Source organism: Ischnura elegans (assembly GCF_921293095.1).
Source record: "Ischnura elegans chromosome 13 unlocalized genomic scaffold, ioIscEleg1.1 SUPER_13_unloc_2, whole genome shotgun sequence".
Classification (NCBI taxonomy): domain Eukaryota; kingdom Metazoa; phylum Arthropoda; class Insecta; order Odonata; family Coenagrionidae; genus Ischnura; species Ischnura elegans.
Genome location: NW_025791658.1, coordinates 5756978 through 5778567, shown reverse-complemented (window position 1 = coordinate 5778567; position 21590 = coordinate 5756978). Strand labels below are relative to the sequence as shown.

Here is a 21590-nt window from a genome sequence, read left to right as displayed (position 1 = left end):
GGCCCTTTTGGTGTTGGCTCTCGCCATAGTGAGGGTTTCACCGCCGGGAAAACTTACACCAAGACTCCTTAATCTCTGTAATCGGTAGCGATCTGTCAGAAATGAAGTTAATGGAGTGCTCAGTCTCAAATTTATGTGGTAAACTGTCGTTCGATAAATAAGTAGTTAATTTTGGTGAAAATATTGTGGCATTAGCATTCGCGAATGCTTGATCTTCTTTTGTTCCTCGGGCGGCAGAAAGCAGACGGCAGCATACCCGCACGTCCGTGAGTTGCATGAATAGAAAGCATTTGATGGAACACAACATGGCCAAAAAAACACCAAACACTTCTAAGCGATAAAATAAAAATAAAGGAGTAATATGAGGTATATTGGCTATTATTTGCTCCACCTCTGGTAAAGCGACAATTCGCTATAGCGAGTGTTTATTGGTGCACCGTGGGGTGTCGTTTTATCGAGGTTGCACTGTATATCTGGTGTAGAAAAATTGTTTCGGGAAATTTTAACTCTGGATAGCAGATTCCAAAAGGAACCAAAAAGAAGGGAAATTGATCGGGCCGTGTAAATTGCTTACAAAGTAAGTTTTCCTGGATATCACACAATTGCATACTTATACCACTTCTATCTTTACAGAGTGCAACCTTGGTTTCAATTAATTATAATAATAATATTAGGGTTGGACGTATCCAGGATTTTTTTCGGATCCGGATTCGGATCTGATCCTTGATATTTTCGGAGCCGGATCTTTCGGATCGGATATTTTCGGATCCAAATGCATTTTCAAATTCCTGACGCTGAGATTCCCCCGATGATTGTTCAATCTCTTGGGAAGAGTTACACTATGTGCCACTCGTATTTTGCCTTTTTTGTTTTCTACGGCTGAAATTCTCCTCCGTAATCTCTGCGAGAGCTTTCAAACAAAACGGTTCATGAGTAGGACCAGAATCGCATGTGACGGCGCATTCGAAGATAGAATCGGAACTCTTTCCACCCTTATTCATTCACTGAAGCTATTAATTAAAATTTTGGATCCAGATCCGATGTCTTCCGCGACTTTGGACCCGATGTATCCAATGAAGGGCAATATCCGAGGATAAGAAGACGGAACAACCTTATAGGCCACATCTTGAGACATGGTGGCCTGATGAAAACAATCGTCGAAGGACAGGTGGAAGGCAAGAATGGAACAGGAAGACCCCGAACAAAATATATGGAACAACTAAAGAGAGATGTGAAAGAGAAGAAATACGTAGGAGTGAAAAGATTAGCTGATAGGAGAACTGAGTGGAGAGCTGCGTCAAACCAATCCTAGGATTGTTGACCAGTGATGATGATTTGGATCCGAGGCATCCGATCCGACCATCCCTAAATAATAATAAATTTATTGTTCTAGGACCTTGTCCTACGGAGCATATCACATTTTACAAATAAGTCTCAGCAGTGAATGACAAAGCAAAAGTGAAAATACAATTTTATAGTATTAATGATGCATACTTTTACAGTATTTTCATTACAATTATATATTTTTCGAGTAAATAAGCAAACGTAAACGTATAACGCATATATTTTAAACGTTTTATAACATAAGAATGTGTAAAGCAAAAAGAAATCCAATTTGAATTGATTTACAGTGTTACAGTTAACAATGTCGTCCAGTATTTCATTCAATATGAATATGGAATGAAATACCGGACGTGGTATGTTGTATGAAGTATGAAACATTAATTGATTACAGTGGAACCTCGATCTGTCGTTTTTCAGGGGGATGGATGAAAAAAATGATGAATGCGGGAAAACGATCAATGCGGGAATGTTTGTCCGGGTTGCCTATTAGGGTGGGCCGAAAAAAGTTTTTTTTTCCTAATCAAATTTGCCCTATGCGGGAAAGTTGCGAAATGATATAAGGATCTCACACACAAAATTTTTTTCAAATCTGATAATATTAACCACTGCCGCCCGAGCTCTAAAGTTTAAAATTTTGCGAAAAATCAGGCTGATTTCAGAATCAAACGGCTATGAAGACGAATTTTACAACAAGAAATAAACAACAAGAAATTCAGCCAAGGCTGAGAAAAAACAAAACCTGAACACCAAGCATTTCACTAAGTAGCCATCTGCTAGTTTTGTGAAGAAACTACCCAGAACTCACCATGAGGAAGAGGCTACCATCGAGTTTCACCCGTGTCCCCCCCAGCCAACCTTTCAAAAGACAAGATTGTGAAAGCACATCAATTAAGCTGACAACATTATTTTGTGATTTTTTTCGAATTTCGGCTGAATTTTTCTGTCTCTTATGCACGATAATGCCCATCCACACCTGCGTTCTATACTGCACACGGATTTTAATGCTAACATTATCATTTGTACCATCCTTTCAACTGTTTGTGTATGGCAGGGAAAAGGTACGTCTAATACAGATCTTTCCGTAACAAGGTCTTCCAAGTTTTTGTTTGTCATCCCAGCTACTATTGGTGGTTGATTTACCTCAATGCTTCCCAGTCAACCAAGTCGATATAATTTTGAGCATCGAAGTTTAGCTTTGGAAAATTCGAATTTCCTCAATTCCTCCCGCTGAGTTTCTCTTGTTTTCAATGTCTTTGTGATGGCCAATTCACGAATTTGTCTGCGTTCATCGGCTAACATTGCAAGCAGAATATTCTCTGGGTGAGCAAAATTACATTTCCCTGAATTATAGAGTAGCGACGTAATTTGATGGGTCAATCCATATATTTCATAAGAAGAATCATGTTCATAATATGCTTCGGCCCTTCCGTTCAATGTCTCAATTTTATTGAAAACCGCATTGGAGCGTAAACTTCGATAACAAATTTTGCCAGGGTCATCAGTTCTTTTGAAGGTGCTGAACGATAGTTCATTGCAATGAAGCAGGCAAACAAATCAATTCAAAGGTCTTCTTAGGGCCATTTCCATTCTCCTGATTACTCCGGCATGGCTTCCAGTGTTAACCTCAGTTCCATCACACACAATTGCTTGCAGTCCATCGATAATGATCATTTCCTCCGCTAGAAAATTCATGATGGAATCTTAGAGGCCAATAGCTTTGCTGACACATGGGGTGACATGCCATAAGTAGCGTGAACCGGGCTCTTGAACGAGAGTTACATGCTCCTCCACTATTATTTTTCGCTTTGATTGACTCTAAACGAAAGCAGAGTCTTTCCTCTCGTCGAAGTAAAGCGCTTGCAGTTTAACAGTTCCCAAATTTCCTCCGAAGAGACGAGCGCAATCTTTCCCTTTCCCTTCTAACTCTGTTCTTGTCAACAACAAGTACATCGACTCCTTGAGTAACCAACCCGATATCTATTAGGTGCGCAGATGCAAGTGCTGCAGAGGTATGGTTTGATATACAGAATTATTTACAGGATGAGACAAATCTTGGCAATTTCAAATTACTTACACTAACCTTTTTCCATGAAATCCTCTCCTTCACTTGCATCAAATACCTCTTCGATCAATGTCATTTCATCACTTGAGTCTTCCAAACAGAAGTGTTATGACAAAATAGGGTGGAGCATTCGGGTGTTCCTTTTTTCCTCCCAACCTGCAAAGCCTCGTCTTCCTATTTTTTGTCTCCTGCACATCGATGGCGCCTATCTTCATTTTCCTGGCTCTTCTCTGTCCTTAGGAAATTCCCATTCTAAACTAGGCATTTTCGAAGGAATATCACAGACAAAATTAGTCTCACTAAAGTAATTTACATGCCGCAACATCAAAAAGCTGACGTGCGTGACGAAGACAGTCTTGCTTCATATCAATTAACGCATTCTTGTTGACAGATCGAAGAATATTGCGATTATTTCCATGATATTGAATAATTCGTCAAAAAACTTGCCTATTTACAACAACTGGGGTAGAGGATCTATGCCAAATGCCTTCAATGGCATAAATACTGCCTCCGCGATTCCCGGCAGAGAAATAATGGCATTTTAACTTTCTTCTTCAATGTACCGAGAGTACAAAAACAATTTCATCGTCCCTTCATAAGTGGGCAAATCATTACCCATGAAATTTTCGGGTGCAACAAATATCATGCACTCCACTCCACACCTGGTACGCTTTCCCTCTATTCTAACCATTGCGTCAATCCTCCCGTAATCCTTTGGAAGGTTGGTTGGGGGGACACGAGTGGAACTCGATGGTAGCCTCTTGCTCGTGGTGAGTTCTGGGTAGTTTCTTCACGAGACTAGCAGAGAGCTACTTAGTGAAATGCTTGGTGTTCAGGTTCTGTTTTTTCTCAGCCTTGGCTGAATTTCTTGTTGAAAATAGCTCCACAGGTACGTTATTCTTCATTATGATTGATGTTAATTTCAAAAATTTACCGTATTATTACTTTTTGTGGGATTATTTACTACCATATGATGACTTATTTGCTAAAAAATTAAATTCAATCGAAATAAATATTATTTTACCCGCAATTTAGCCCCCAAAATGGAATTTTAGAAACGTAGGCAAAAATGCGTTGTGTGGTGCGGGTGGTCTATACTCTAATTTTGTTGTTAATTCATAGACATTTTTTGAGCCATAGATTTTGTCAAATAAACTTCAAATTTCATTTTCATAAACTATAAACATGTATCCACTCTTTGATATTATCCATTATCCCATATTTTCATCAAATTCGTCTTCATCGCCGTTTGATTCTGAAATCAGCCTGATTTTTTGCAAAATTTTAAACTTTAGAGCTCGGGCGGCAGTGGTTAATATTATCCGATTTGAAAAAAATTTTGTGTGCGAGATCCTTATATCATTTCGCAACTTTCCCGCACAGGGCAAATTTGATCAGGAAAAAAAACCTTTTTTCGGCCCACCCTATTGCCTATGTCCCAGGATCCGCTGGATTTTTCCCAATTATGGTATTTATTAATGGATTCAAACAAGATTTTAGCTGATTACAGGAATATTATTACTTTTTCGAAACACTTAGGTCATATTGTTCATTCGACTTATATCTCTTTCAAATATCCTAAAGGAACACGACAGCTTGCCAAAAAATGTTTGCACTCCACTCGGCATTTTCACTGCTATTACGGATTTTTGTCTGATTTAAAAATTGTTAACCATCAAATGCCATTTCAAGTACACGTATTTACGAGAGCAATGTGCATGTTATACCTAAAACAGCCGCTTTTGCCGACGCAGTGATTGGTTGTGAGATGGTTCAAGAAGGCCAGAAATAGTTTATGATTTGAAATGTTCCTTTCTAACAATTAAATTTTTAATATGATTGAGGCAATGTGTTTAGCGTTAACAATGTTGCGTTAATCGTCAGCGGCACGCCCTTCACCCCACTTCCTCGGCTTCATCCCCCTTTTATTTTCACCAGGTATCTCGCTATACCCCCACCCCTGCCGTCATGTGCTAGCGGACAACCCAAAGCACTCTGCAATATTCATGCGCTTCTAGCCCGGATTCTTTTCTTCGTCTTCAATTATTTTCAGTCCATCTTTTTAAGTTCTCACTTGTTTCTTCGGAAGGGCCATGGTCCGAAGGTGAAATAAAACTATTAAAAATAAAACCGGACTTGATTGAACCCACAGGGAAAGCACTCGCTGGTCAACTCACCCTGGAAAGTATGGAACCACTCGTACGAGGTGAAGTTCGGCACTAATGCTATGGCGTATGGCATAAGCAGAGCGTATTGCAGAGGGTGAAGCATGACTATATGACTCCGCAATGAATTTTTTTGTTCTAAAGATAAGGCAACTTACCCATTCTTTTCTAATTAGTGTAGCGCCAGATGTGGAGATGAATTCGGATTGCTAGTAGGTAGAAAAAAAATATCCTGAGAAGTAGTGATGCGTCGATTCCAAAATTTTATTGATTCCGATTCTGACATTTCGATTCTGATTCTACCGATACCGATTCCATCGATTCTAATGCCATAGGCTCCAAGAAAAATATCACCTAATTCCAGGCAACAAGAAAACCTCTTAAAAAAATATTACTCTGTGAGGAGTCAGCTGGCAAAAGCATCTTTCATGTCATCACTATTTAATTAAAATATAATACGTATCTAAATTTCAAAACAGAACATACCTGAAAAGTGGCGTTGCATGAAAGGTATCACTCAAGAATATTGGCACTCATGTTTAAATTTAAAATAAAAGTATCTCCTTTAATATCTATCTTTTATTGCTAATATCATATAGTTATCAATAATGTCTGACAAATTTAGTCTTCTGTTACAGACTTTAAATTTTTGCTCAGAAAGCAAAGTATCTTCACTCTGTCAGGATAAAGCCTGTTGCATTTTCCATCACATATTTTTCCTGCAGAACTAAATGTCTTTCACTGAACACAGGGGATGGCCGTATGGCAAGAAACCTCTTCGCTAATACTTTCAGCCTTGGGTAGGAGATACAAGTCTTCCAGTATTTCCCAGGGAAGGAATTTGGTGGTGCATTCATCTCTGATGAATAAGCTTCCACTTCAGCTTCAACAATGTTTGCTATGGTGACTTTGGGTACTTTTCCAAATGCATCTCTGTATCTTGACCATATACCTGTCATTTATAGTCACACCTGTCATAGTCTGCATTTGCTCCTTCGGAATATAATAGGGATTTCCAAGTAGCACTTTTTGATCTCGAGTCGAGTTGAAAATTACTCGCGAGTATCGAGTCCAGTCGAGTATGAAAATTTCTGAACCAGGCAATACAGCAATGCATACTACAATATACCGTATTTGTCTGAATTTAGTCCCCCCTTTTTTTCCAATAATGCCCATGGTAAAAGTAAAGGGGGGACTATATTCAAACCCATTTTTTATTTTTAACTTTTTCCTGAAACACAAGCCTTAAAATTAGGGGAGGGACTATATTTAGAGGGGGACTATATTTGGAGAAATACGGTATTCTACTCAAATTTTCTATGATGAATGTCTAGCCTAATGTAAGAAGGAAAATATAATGAGGATCGTTGATGGTTATTGTCAGAAGTAGGAGATGAATGAAAATTAATATGTCTTCAACAGTTCCATAGGGACAATTGAAATTAATTAACTCCAAGTAATATGTCGACCACATATATGTATCCAAACTACAAGGGAGAGCCCTAAGCATAGTAATTTTCACAGCTATAATAAAGATTACATACTACGTATATGATTCATGTAATATTTGGCCCTTTCAAATTCTCAAGCAGAAAAACCAATTATTCTACATGCTCAGCCAGCAGGTTTTGACATCTTCACATTACAGTATTACCGCCTGCAGAAAATTGCCTTTTGCTACACACTTGTGTGACTGGGCAATAACTTTCCTACCAAAATTGCAAGATTTCGGAGACTTTGGAATTTTTATTAAAAATTATATCAACGATTTTTTTGGATCTTGAATCTTCATGGAATTCAAGTGGACGAAGCGAACAAACTATAGAGCTAAACTTTAGTTTTGTAGAGCCAAAAAATTCTACACTTCTCATGTCATTTAATCAACCTAAAAATCTCTTGCTTTTTTTAAGTTCAAGAAAGAAACTAAACGCTACAATTGAATATCACATTGGACGGACGCAGTGATAAAAAAGGCTGAAAGAGCCTTGTGGTGTCAAAACTCCCCCTTCCACGCGACTCACCCTGGCGAAGTTGGAAAGGGAAAAAGGGTATCGGTTGTTGCCTTTCACGAAAACAGTTCATTTTCCTCTCTCTTAAGCATGTTGACTTAATCTCTTAACTTTACTTCAAAACCCGAGCCATATTTCTTATGCGTGGGATGGTTCCGAAAAATATCCAATCCTTAGTATTTTCACTTGAGTAATGCGCTAGCTAAATGGTCCAGTCTATCTATACATAATTCTTTTTAACATCCTCATTTTAGTGTATTAAATCAATGAAGACGATTATCCGAGCTTTTAATGACGATTTTCAAGACTAAAGTTTTAAAAAAACTTGAAAAATCGGCTTCAGTTACCGAACCTCAGAGTTCCACGGCGTGTAGCTCAGCCTTGACTCGCGATTGAAAAATCGCTCTTATTTCTTTCGTCGCAAACGTTTTTTACCAATATTTCTACTTATACCATTTTCCCGAACTGAAGGCGGCTGGGTGGAAAATAGAAAGTAGCCAATGGGAAGCGCTGCCCCTTCCACCTCTCCCTTCCCCTCCATCCCCTTCCCTTTTCCCCTACGCTCCCCTCCATCCGGCCGACCGGCGTTGCCAGCCTTGGGAGTAACGGTACTTTCGGGGGCAGCAGAACGAGCGCTCGGCGATCTCCAAAGATTCGGCTTGGCAACACTGCCAGCTGGAGAGCGATGTTCACTCAACGGAGTTCGGAGAGAGACTGCGGGCTCTTCCACACTTTCTCCTGTCGCTCTTCTGTGATTGGCTAGAAGAGTGGGTGGGTTGCGAGCACGCTCAAGGTCAGCCGCCTTCAGTTCGGGAAAATGGTATAGTACTCTTTAAAAATCTCTCATTTATATTGTGGACAAATTTTCCGAGTTATGTTTTTCGTAAACGAAAGATAATGTCTACTTTATGTCAAATTTCAGGTGAAAAACGGGCGGCCATTTTGCGTTGTAAAACCAGACAGACGAGAGCCAAAATCTTCAAAAGTCATTGAAAGTATAGGCAAAGCACCAGGTCAAAGGAATATTGCGTTTTTTTATTCCATAAAACTCATACCAACGCAAAACCACCTGGATAAATTTAAAGATTTTTTGAGGAAAAACGATATCTTGCGTGGCATTGAAAAATTGGTCATGTTTGGGCCACTGTATCTCACGAAAGGGTCGTATTTATGTAAAATGGCATATAAATCTATATCTGTTAATGATTTATGATATGTTTCAAGTCTCTATCCCCAAAAAGATCATTTTGGACTTTATTCCAGCTTTTTCCGATTTCGGACCGGTGTGCGCCGGGTAGGAAGACAATCGGCCGCCGCGGCTGGCGTAAAGGTATTTGGCGCCCATGTTGACAACTAGGGTGTATTCGGCAAGCTGAAACTACCAGGCCTAGGCATTAGAATGACTTATCGGCTGTAAAAACTGCATTATTACATGAGTTTCATGATAGCGCTTCCTGTCGGCAGATTGCTGGACCTACTAGCCTCGAAAGCTCTGTAACCTTAACTACTCGACTCGACATTCGTAATGCTACTCAAAGTGCTCGAGTCGAGTACCAACTACTTGACTCGACTTGAATTTTCGAGTTCTCGCACATCCCTAGAAGATGTGTTTTGTTATTACGATTACGTGGCGCAAAAATTCAAACGACTGTTGGAAACGCGGTCTTAAATAAATTTGTGGTTTCAAGTACTACTGGAATCGGAATCGATTTTTCACGTTTGCAAGTACTCGTTTTCGATTCCGGTTCTTGGTCGAGAATCGAAGAATCAAGGAATCGAACCGACCCATCACTATTGAGAAGACATCGCTTCGTTTGCAACTCTTTCAAGTAAGACTTGTAGCATAACTCTTAAATTGTAACCTGATGCCCTGTTTTCGAAAAAAATGTCGCATCAACTGCCAAGAAGCTCACAATCAGCTGCGAGGATATCGAGATTCGCCAGAAATCACCATCGTATTATTCCAACTATTTCCTTGCTTAAAATGCTTAAATAACGTTAGAAATAGGTCGTGTTTAGTACCATTCTTTTTTGAACTACGTGCACATTACTAATATTTCAATCTAATAAAAGTATAATACGAATTGCCGAAATTCATTGTTAGACACTTTTTGGGCTACTGAGTGATTCATAGGCTGAAAAAATTCAGTGGGCGAGAATCGGAGAGGCGTGAAGCACGATTCTATTTTTCTCATGTAACTTGATATTTTTTTCGAAGCTAAAGTCTTCGTAATACGATCCCTGCACGAGGTGGGACCTTTTTTTGTTTCGGAGAAGAGGGAAGCTTCAGAGGGGGGAGGCGAGTGCTGAATGGAGGGGGATAGCGGATCTTGGGAAATGCGCTAATGTAATTATCCCACCGCACTCAGCTTCTCCATATAGTATTTCAATCCCCTGGGGAAGATTTAAACTGTGTCTGTCATTATTAGCCACGAATAACACGTTGCAAACTCCATCTCATTTTCGTCAAACGATGGATGCGGGAAAATTATACGACGGGACCGCGATCATCAAACGATCAATGCGGGAAAACGATGCTTCGGAGAACGATGGATAAAGGAAAAAATTACATTGTCTTTATGGAACTTTATTTGGGACCAGGAACGGCGAACGATGAATGTGGGAAAACAATGCTTCGGAGAACGATGGATAAAGGAAAAAATTACATTGTCTTTATGGAACTTTATTTGGGACCAGGAACGGCAAACGATGAATGTGGGAAAACGATCAATGCGGGAACTATAGATCGGGGTTCCACTGTATAATGTCATTCCATGTACGTAATCGAGGCTGCATAAATGGTCTCTAGTTGTCTCAGTACGATTTGCGGAGGTAGTTGGGCCATCTCGGGGGTGTCTCCTTGGTATGATAAGTGGAGGTTTTACGAGATAAAAGAGGTTCACTACATAGAGGTTTGCCTATAAATTTACATGTAAATATCAGGGGACCGTAGGGATGGTATGAAGTATGGAGTTTCATGATGTGAAGAGGTTCACTACATAGAGATTTAACTGTATTTCCTTTCGAGAAATCTTCTTCCAAAATTCAAAGTTAGAATTATCAATACACTATTAATAAAAAACTTAAATATACCATAAAATTCCACGTATGACTTTACTAACGACCAGTTTCGTTGCTGCGTGACATCAACAGGTTCAAATTCAATGAGAGTATGGCCTTAGATACATTGACTCCCTGTATTTTTCCTGCACCATTACTGTATTCATAATATACAAATTATTTGGTTTTAGAAATCCCAGTTTAGACGAATATTAATGATCAATTTAACCGCATTTGAAAAAGGTCAGATTGGCGCCCATGCGATACCACTCCACGTGACATCACAATAACCTAGTTTCCATACGAGTAGATAGGAGTTTTACATAGTCTTAGATTACCAATGCATGCATGAAGCACAGAGCTCAGGGAAACATCTCTTAATAATCACCTATTGAAAATGCCTAAGTAGGGAAAGTTTCCTTCATTTGATAAGGTATAAATAATCCTCATTTAATCCAAACCCTACCTGGGTACTCGGCAATGTGCCTGCATCGCAGCGGTAATAGTAATACAGTAATCGATTTCTTTTGCAGAAAAGAGACATTGAAAACGACTCCGACTACAGAGGCGCAAGGATTTGTGGCAACGCTTTGTTTGGCCTCCTCGTGGACCACAACGAGACGCTGCCTCCCCCATTTGCCAACCCCCTGCCACCAACCCCTCCGAGGGAGGATCACTTCATCTCATCCTTCATGGTGGAGACTCAGCGCATCAATCCGTACGAATCGGTCGTCTCGGATGCTGCGGAAGTGGATAACAAGGGAGAGCTCAAGATGCACTTGTATCTCTCCAACCGACCGCTGAGGGTCGGAGAGGAACCCGTCAAACTGATGATGGTCTACAGCGCATACCAAGGTATGAAAGGCATTGATTGCGATTCGTTACCCACCATTAGTGTATTCATAATATACAAATTATTTGGTATTAGAAATCCCAGTTTAGACGAATGGCAATGGTCAATTTTAACCTCATTTGAAAAAGGCCAGATAGGCGTGCATTCGATGCCACTCCACGTGATGTCATAGGGACCTAGTTTCTATACGAGTAGATAGGAGTTTTACATCATCTGAGATTACCAATGCATGCATGAGGCACAGAGCTCAGGGAAACATCTCTTAATAATCACCTATTAAAACTTCCTATTGTCGGAAAGTTTCCTTCGTTTGATAAGGTATTAATAATCCTTATGTAAGCCTAGCGCTACCAGCCGGCATGGTACTCTGCTACCTGCTAGCATCCTGCGTCGTATCAGCGCTCAAAGCCTCGCCCCAAGGTCACCTCACTTGCGGCAGCAGGAACCAGAATGTCACACGGAGTTTTCCCAGCATTCATACTTAGCCGTCGCGTTTTCGCGCGCTTGAAAATGTTCACTTTTAATTTAATCGCGAAAAATAGATATCGTCATTTAAAAATCTATAAGCGTGAAATACGTACTCCAGGAGTAATTATCTTTCGATTTAGGCAATAAAAAAATAATAGGAAACCACCCTATTCACTAACTCTTGCTTTACTTTGTGGTATTCCATTATAAGTTTCCTGGATATCAGACAATTACTAAGGCAGCAACAACTGATTTTTAAAAAACAGAGAGGATTGTCTATCGACCAAATGTTTTCGGCGGACGAGGATAAAAAGAGGCAGTTGTGCACAGTGACGTACCTCGATGCACTTTCTCTGAAAATGGCTCATCATTTACCCAAGGACAAATTCCGCATGGCTTTTAAACCTCATGCCACTCTAAGGAGACTGATCGTTCAATGTAAGGATCAGATAGACCAATTGGACAGGTGTGAAGTATATTCATTGAAATGCAACGATTGCAATAGTGTCTACGTGGGGCATACAGGGAGAAGCTTTGAAGTCAGGAAGAAAGAGCATTTAAGTGCTTACAAACATAACATAAATGAAAAAAGTAATTTAGCTAAACACTCAATATGCAGCTGCCATAGGAGCAATTTTAAATTGAATACAGTGGAACTTGGTTAGTACGTTCCTCGTTAGTACGTTTTCCTCCTTAGTACATCGATTTCTCTCGGTCCCGGTACCATCCGAACAAAATACAGGTAAAAGTATTTGGTTAGTACGTTTGAAAACATTGCGCTTTCCTGGTTAGTACGCTCAATTGCTTGCCGTGACGCAACCCGCAATTCGTTCTCCAGTATCTCCTTAAGGGTTGTAAACCTCCGAATTCATGATTTAATTCAGAATCATCAGCCACGGACATTGTTACTTTCATTCCATATCTCTCTTTCTACGATTAATCAAAACACATTTCTCAATTGTTGTTACGTGATGAAAATAAATGCGGCCATTTTTCGGGAATGTCTGACTTTGCAGAACTGCAACCAATGAGAGGCCCCAATTTTCCCCACCACGAGCTCCTCAACTTCTGTTGCCTTAGGAGTGCCACTCACAGCACAAATTTCGCGTTTGGGCAGTTGTTGCTATTGCACGAGTTATCGTAGTGAAGGCCGTGAAATTACAATTGTAATGGAGAGAAAACGAACTGTGAAGCAGATTACAGCTTTAGAAAAGATCGAAATTCTCGAGGAAGTGGACCGAAATCCACTCGTAAAGCGAGTGGAATTAGCGCGGAGATTAAACATTCCTGCATCCACATTAAGCACGATTGTAAGAAACCGCGAAAAAATCACAAGTCAGTGTGACAAAAAGCGAAAGCGCGTTCGTGATGGGAAATTTCCAGAATTGGAAGATGTTCTTCTTAAATGGTGCAAACAAGCGCGGAGTTCGAATGTGCCGTTCGATGGATCCATCATTAAAGAACAGGCAATGCATTTGGCTGTGAAAATGGGCATTGAAAATTTCCATGCTTCTAATGGCTGGATCGATGGTTTTAAAAAGAGACATGGATTAGTTTACCGATGTGTGCGAGGTGAGGCAGCCAATGTCAATCTTGATGTCGTTGAAACGTGGAAAAATAGAAACCTGCCAAAGTTACTAGAAGGTTACAGCCCAAATGACATTTACAATGCCGATGAGAGTGGTTTATTTTTTAATTTATTGCCAGATCGAACGTATGCATTTAAAGGAGAAAAATGCCACGGAGGAAAATTAAACAAAGAGAGACTGACAGTTTTGTTGTGCTGCAATGCGAGTGGGACTGACAAGCTGATGCCCCTTGTTATTGGAAAATCGAAAAACCCAAGGTGTTTCAAGAACGTTCGAACATTCCCCTGTCAATATAAAGCTAACCCGTCAGCGTGGATGACGACCTCTATTTTCGAAGACTTTTTGCGTGGGTTTGACGCCAAAATAGGAGGAAAAAATAGAAAGATTTTACTTTTTATCGATCAATGCGCTGCTCATCCCATCGATACCAGTTACCTCAGGAACATTCGGGTGGAATTCTTTCCTGCAAATACGACAAGTCACCTTCAGCCCCTTGACCAAGGCATCATCCGATGTTTCAAGCAAAAATACAGAAAATTACTTGTGCAAAAGAGGCTGACAAACCTTCAATCAGCTGAGCGGAAGATAGATGTTATCCATGCCATGCACTTCGTCAAACATGCATGGGATTCCGTAGCCACAGAAAATATCACCAATTGTTTCAAAGCTGCGGGATTTAATCGTTTAGAGTGCGAATTAGATGATCACACAATAGAAGAAGCAGAAATTACTCCTTTTCCCCAAGAAGAGTGGCGTCAGATTGCTGGAGAGGTGAATTTCAATGAGTATTGCGAGTGTGATGATGATCTCACTGTTTGCCAAACCATGACAATCGATGAAATTCACGAACAGGAGTTGAAAGAAAACGAAGATGGAAGTGATGAAGATGATGCTGAGGAAGGAAATGAGTCATGTCCAATCCCAACTTTATCTAAAGCAGTCGAGGCAATGGAGTACGTGCGTCATTACTTGACTACTGTTGCGGGAGCAGACGATGCTCTGGATCTCCACGCGAAGCTTAGCGTCAAAATACTTGATCTCGGCACGAGAAATAAAAAGCAGACGACAATAGACAAATTTTTTAAGTGAATTTCAACTGTGCAATATAAAAATCTTCTTGCATAATATATAATGATGTTGTATTCTAATGGTTTTGTGTGTTATTGTTCGATATATCGATCGATTTAACAATCGATATGGTATCATTCTAGAAGCGAATGTGAACGGCAGTTGCCGTACTTTAAGATCAATAAAGTTTTTGCCCAATTTTTATGATGTTTAAAAACAACCAATTCACATACTCAGGTTTTCGTTATATTCTCAGAGTACTCTGTGAGAAAGAAGAAATTACTTAGCTTCACTTGTCCTCTTTCTATATATATTCATATAGAATAAATCACGGGAGATTGACGCCGTTTTCATGTAATTGTCTTAGGGAAATGTAATAAACATTGCGATTGTTATTCACATGGTATTGTTTTTCAATTTAGTGCTCATTTTATTGATTTTAAATATGAAAAGATTTCAGGAAGGCGATCCTATGAGAACTACCGATAGTAATTGTAATTATGACGACTTTTTCACTGATTGCAATAACCCCGACTGCTATTATTTACTTTCCTCGTAAGTACGTTTTCCTGGTTAGTACGTTCATTTTTTGTGGTCCCTTCAGAAACGTACTAACCAAGTTCCACTGTATTTAAAAATTTTGCAATGACTGCCGTGAACTGGATTCCAGGGAGCTTTTAGAAATTTTAAAAATTATTGAAAGTCAGTACAGTACTCTTATTAATGAATATCTCTACCCATCTTTTTCCCCTCTATTGGCCTCCATTTTAAAATTCATCAAGTAACTAGGTAACAATAATAAGATAAACAAATCATAATTTGCACCTGAAGATGATGATAATTCATTGAAACCCGGGTCGCGCTCTGCAAAAAAGAAGTGGTATAAGTAATTGTGTAATATCCAAGAAAACTAACAAATGGCAATATCCACATTTTTTTATTTAACCCTTAACCGACCATGGTGCACACACATGGTGTCATTTTCAAGGTAATCCAACAAAAAACTCTCTCGGTATTAATACCCAGGCCAAGGTAGGAGGTGGGGGAGGCATATGGAATTGGAGTGAGGGGAATGGAAGGGGGAAACAGTTTATGCGAACAAATGAGTGAAGGCCAAAACCAAATGACACGCAACAAGAGGGGCGTGAGTGAAGGGTTTTGACCTCATGGGAAAGCTTAACTTTAACAAAGGTGAGTCAGTACAACATAAAACATCATTACAAAGTCCATCCGGGCTATTGGAAGGTTTAAAGACAGAGTGAAGGAACGCTGAAGAAGTTTTATATACGGTGAGTCCTCGTTCTACGTCACCCCATTTAACGTCATTTCGCGATAACGTCACGAAAATTTTGAGATCGTCATTCGTTTATCGCACCTTCGCTTTGCGATAATGTCAAGTCTTTTAAATTTCGCGCGAGAAAAATGGCAAAGTGGCAAGCGTTGCAAAGTGTAAGGCGGTGTGTATATTGTTAATTGCGATTATGGTTTTAGCAAATTTTAGCATTAGAGACATTTCCACAAAAATGTCCAAGAGAACAATGTTCACAATAATTTTGGTTCCTGTTACTGTGACGATGTTTCAGCGATGATGATGCCCAGGCAATGCCCGCCCGCCTCAATTCGCAATTAAAACCATCTCTTCGATTTCATAATCCCAGTTTGCCCGCCCTCGTTCATTTCTGCCATTTTGATTTCACTCCTGACCGATCCGAAAAGAAATTCTCGTAGCGAACGTAGTGCCTATCGACCAGAGCTCAGGAGCACTTCCATCTGTAGCGTTTGGTAGCGAAAGTAGCATTCATTGGACCGCACCCCATAGCGAAGCTAAAAAGCAAATGCTGGAAGATACGAAAATGGAGAAGGATTTACGTCACTGCTGCTATTGTCGTCAATGAAGATCGGGACTCGTATTTATGCCATAGTTTGGCATTCCCATCATAAAAAATGCCCCAGATATGATACGCTAAAATTTTTTCATGTAGGAATTGTGAGGTCCAGGAGCCGATATTCACTTTTACATTGTTTTTTATGGAATATTATGCTTCGATTAACGTCATTTCGTTTATCGTCACATTTTTCAGGAACGGTAAGTGACGTTAAACGAGGACTCGCTGTACAGTGATGGAAAATCTTGTTTTGCTAATCGTTCATGCCTGAATAACCATTTTAGCAATTGTGACATAGATATTTTTCATTGTATTGACAAAGGGCTTAAATTAGATTTTATGGAAAAATTTGAAATTGCCTTGAAAAAAATTTGAATCGACTCACGGACGCACGGGAATGCTGTCAACTGCTTTATGCCACCCTGGGAACAAAATAAGACCGAGCAAATGTTAATTCCCCAATATTTTCACCATACTGAACTACACATATATAGTGGCGCCGACTCCATAGGGGCCTAAGGGGGCCCGAGCCCCCTATAAAAATTCGTTATGGGTGTGAGGAAAAAATGTGTCAGGGTTGTCGATTTTCCCTGGAGTGTCCAGATATCAAGATTCGAGTTATGAGGGTTCTAATGTTGATCATATGAATCTTATAAAATGCTTTAAAAACTTAAAACTCACTACTTATAAGATTTCCCGGGGCAAGATTTGGGCCCCCAAATATTTTTTGTAAGTCTGCATCTCTGCACATGTATCGAACGACAGTTTACCGCATGAATTTGAGGTTGAGCACTCAATGTTAACTTCATTTCTAACAGGTTTTTTAACTCTCGATGAAGGTGGTAGGAAAATCACCGGATCATCTACCCGTTGAGAAATGGGTGGTGGAATCAACGTGGAACCCATGCGGAAATTAGGGTGGAGATTGAGTGGAAATATAATGTGGATACCACTGCGTTTTGGTCACAGAATCAACGTGGAGGCCACGTGGAAATTTGGTGGATAAATGAAATCAGCAGTAGGTACTGCCACAAAACCACTAAGTCCTCGACCACTCTACAGTGAGTCCTCATTTAACGTCATGTACCGTTCCTGAAAAATGTGACGATAAACGAAATGACATTAATCGAAACATAAGAAACAATGTTAAAAGTGAATATCGGCTCCAAGACCTCATAATTCCTACGCGAAAAAATTTTAGCGTATCATATCTGGGGCATTTTTACGATGGGAATGCCAAACTATGGCATAAATACGAGTTCCTGTCTTCATCGACGACAATAGCAGCAGTGACGTAAATCCTTCTCCATTTTTGTATCTTCCAGCATTTGCTTTTCGACTTCGCTATGGTGGTCTCCCGGGCGAGTGTTGCCTGGGCATCATCATCGCTGAAACATCGTCGCAGTTACAGGAGCCAAAATTATTGTGAACACGGCGAAAAAAGTGACGACAAAAACTCTTGAGTTCTACGCGGAAAAATTTCTTGAAATCACTTTTTAGGTTCCTGAAAACCATTATGTCAAGTAAAACCTTGCGCACCTACCTAAGAATTCATTTTGCAGAAAATTTGCAAAAACCGTAATCGCAATTAACAATAAACACACTTACCGCCCACAAAACGAACAACCTGCAACGCCTGCCGCTTCGCATTTTTTCTGGCGCGAAATTTAAAAGACTTGACGTTATCGCGAATCGAAGGTGCGATAAACGAATGAGGGTCTCAAAATTTTCGTGACGTTAATGCGAAATGACGTTAAACGGGGTGACGTAGAACGAGGACTCACTGTGTATCTAAACCGAATAGCAAATGTACAATTCCTAACAAAATACCACCATAGAATAAGCAGGAAATTTAAAATTCTTCCCTAACTATTAGGCAATAGATCTTAATTATGAAAACACACGTGCATTGCATTGCTTTGGTTCATCCAATCAATATTTAAATAATAAATATTGCACATATGAGAAAAAAGGACTTATACAGCACAAAATACATTTAAAGTCTTCAGCCAATATCTTGTGATAACTTCTAGACATTTTGTAGGTATCTTAATATAACTGTTAACTTAGGGCTTTACTTTGTGAAACCTCTCCATATTGAAAATTAAGAAACTTTGTAAGGTTCAATGTTACTTAATTATGGGCACGACCCGGGTTTCGTAACTTGGTTATGAAACGCGGATCGGCTTGGTTACGAAATCCGGTTTTGTAACTTGTTTGCTCGTACACCTGACGATGTAACCAAGTCACAAAAACCTGGGTCGTGCCCATAATTAAAATATGGTGTACCTTACAAAGTTTTATTTCGTAATTTCCAGATATCTTAATCTCCACTTTTCTCATATCCCCAGTGGCACAGCGAGGGGGGGGGGGGGGTTTGAGGGATAAAAAACCCCCAGAGCCTAGAAAAATTCAAAAGTTTAATCCATTTTACTTAATTGGGTTGATATTACTAATAGAATAGTGTAAGGATTAATGAAATATCCCTCAGAAAGCCATAAAACTCACAATTTTGAACCATTTTTACCGCTTACCCAGGTGGGTATTCCATACCCCCACACACCCCGGTATTAGTTGCATCTACACCCCCCCACCCCCCTAGTTGATGATAATAATTATTTTTTGCAGAATGTGACGGGCGCAGAGTTCCTGAGGGTCTTTTCCACTGTGGTTACGGCCTGTGCATATCCGGTGAACTAGTTGACGACGGAATCGTCAATTGCCCGTTTGGAGATTGTATAGACGAGACAAACTGCACCAATGCCAAAAATTCAAACATAACAGGTAACGTATGATAAAATCCACTATGCCCATGTTATCAATGTTTTATCTGTAAAGAGCACCTTTCAGGGTATCCAGTGAAAACTTGGATAAATGGAGAATAGGGTACCTACATAGTTTCCTTCATCAAAGAAAACGAAAGGCATTGATTGCAATTCGTTACCCACCATTAGTATATTCATAACATACAAATTATTTGCCTGTAGAAATCGCAGTCTAGACGAATGTTAATGGTCAATTTTAAACTCATTTGAAAAAGGCCAGATTGGCGCCCATGTGATGCCACCCCACGTGATGTCACAGGGTTTCTATATGAGTAGATAGGAGTTTTACATCGTCTGAGGTTACCAATGCATGCATGAGGCACAGAGCTCAGGGTAACATGTCTTAATAATCACCTATTAAAACTGCCTATGGCCGGAAAGTTTCCTTCGTTAGATAGGGTATTAATTATCCTTATTTAAGCCAAGCGCTACCTATAGCAGCCTGCATCGTAGCGGTGTTCATAGTCCTACACCAAGGTGGCCTCACACAAAGCTGCTGGAACCAGAATGATGTCTTATGGGCTTTTCCTAGCATCCATACTTAGCCATCACGTTTTCGTGCGCTTGAAAATTTTCACTTTTCATTTAATCGCGAAAAATAGATATCGTCATTTAAAAATCTAAAAGAACTCGAATAATACGAACTCCAGGAATAATAATCTTTCGATTTAGGCAATAAAAAAATAGGAGACCACCCTATTCTGAGGTCTCAACTCCGCTGACCCTTTTCTCTTTTTCAGCTTTTATACGGCATTACTCAACAACGGTGTATAGGGGCGGTGAAGATGCTGGTGCAGCTGCAGGCGGGCTGGTGTCGTTCCTCGTCATCTCGGGCTGCATTGCTTGCTGCGTCTACTACTGCTTCAAGCGGAGGCGAGACCAAAAGACCACAACCACACCAGCACCAGTGGCCGAAGATGGTGGAGGTAATCCATTTTTCAGAGTGATAAAATTAAATCGACTAATTATTTGAATGATGAGGGCAGTGTTTTTTCAACCCCCAATGGGTCACGAACAGAAGATTGATCAATGATTGTTTTTTGCGTTAATTCCGCATTGACTCATATTTTGCGGACGACAGTTTCGGGTGCGTTCCAGCAAATCCCGTCTTTGGGTCCAAATGATCTGCTGACCTGTATCCTTTATACAGTGCAACCTCGATATAACGACACTCCACAGTGCACTAATAAACACTCGCTATAGCGAATTGTCGCTTTACCAGAGGTGGAGCAAATAATAGCCAATATACCTGTTGCGAACAGATATACAGGAACAGGAGTGGTGCGGCGACAGATAAACATCTATCCGATAAACGTAAGCATAAATCCAGACGAAAGGCGATGTTTTTTTGCATCACTAAATTTCCTTACTCAAATAACGACTAACTATTCAAACAATTTATAAGCGCCGCACTGAATGAAAATCATACAAAGCATTGTTTCGTCAATCATTATATTTATCGAACGACAGTTTACCACATAAATTTCAGACTGAGCACTCCATTAACTTCATTTCTAACAGATCGCTAGAAATTACAGAGGTTAAGAAGTCTTGATGAAAGTCTTCCGGCGGTGAAACCCTCGCTATGGCGAGAGCCAACACCGAAAGGGTCTCGTAAAAACGAATTTTTTAACACGCCTATTATAGGGTCAATTGACGGTGCATCGGCTATCTCTCATAATAGCGGGGGTGTCGCTATAGCCCGTACTCGCTTTAACGAGGTTCCACTGTATATAAGACTAGTCAGGCGGCCGTTGATTTGAATTCCATAGTTGGAAGAGCTGTTTGAATGATGAGGCGATAGGATAGCCGTCCTCTCTATTAAAGTATGAAGTAGCGTGTTCCTGTGGTCTGTCATACATCGGGTAAATGTCTAGATCCCTCAAATGCAGAATAAATGAGCATCTTAAGGCAACCGAAAAGAAAAATTTTCGTCTTTCTGCGGTTGCGGAGCGCGCGTGGTCGGAACCTGGACTCGTCATTCTATTCCAAGAATCAAAAATCGTCTCCAGAGAGAATAAATATATCCCTTGGCTGGTGAGAGAGGTGATAGAAATTGGGAATCATGAAAATAACTTCAATAGGGAGCACGGCTATCCTTCATCTTCATCATTCAAACAGCTCTTCCAACAATGGAATTCAAACCAAGCAAATCAGCTTGCGCCTGAATAGCCTTATACATAAAGAATAGGGTAGTTTCCTTCATCAAAGAAAACGAAAGGCATTGATTGCGATTCCTTACCCACCATCAGTGTATTCAT

General features: G+C 40.1%; 2 protein-coding genes across 4 annotated transcripts in view; both read left to right on the top strand.

The window, feature by feature from the left end:
* Nucleotides 1-21590, top strand: part of LOC124172740 (zinc finger protein 268-like) — a 405740-nt gene that overhangs the window by 125647 nt on the left and 258503 nt on the right. The window lies entirely within an intron of this gene.
* The window catches only part of LOC124172742, a 126238-nt gene that overhangs the window by 73315 nt on the left and 31333 nt on the right, over nucleotides 1-21590 (top strand). For all 3 annotated transcript variants that reach the window (XM_046552228.1, XM_046552226.1, XM_046552229.1), the window contains exons 4-6: nucleotides 11174-11495; nucleotides 19133-19288; nucleotides 20070-20255. In XM_046552228.1, coding sequence (XP_046408184.1) covers nucleotides 11174-11495; nucleotides 19133-19288; nucleotides 20070-20255 — 664 coding nt within the window. The remainder of the gene's footprint in view (nucleotides 1-11173; nucleotides 11496-19132; nucleotides 19289-20069; nucleotides 20256-21590) is intronic.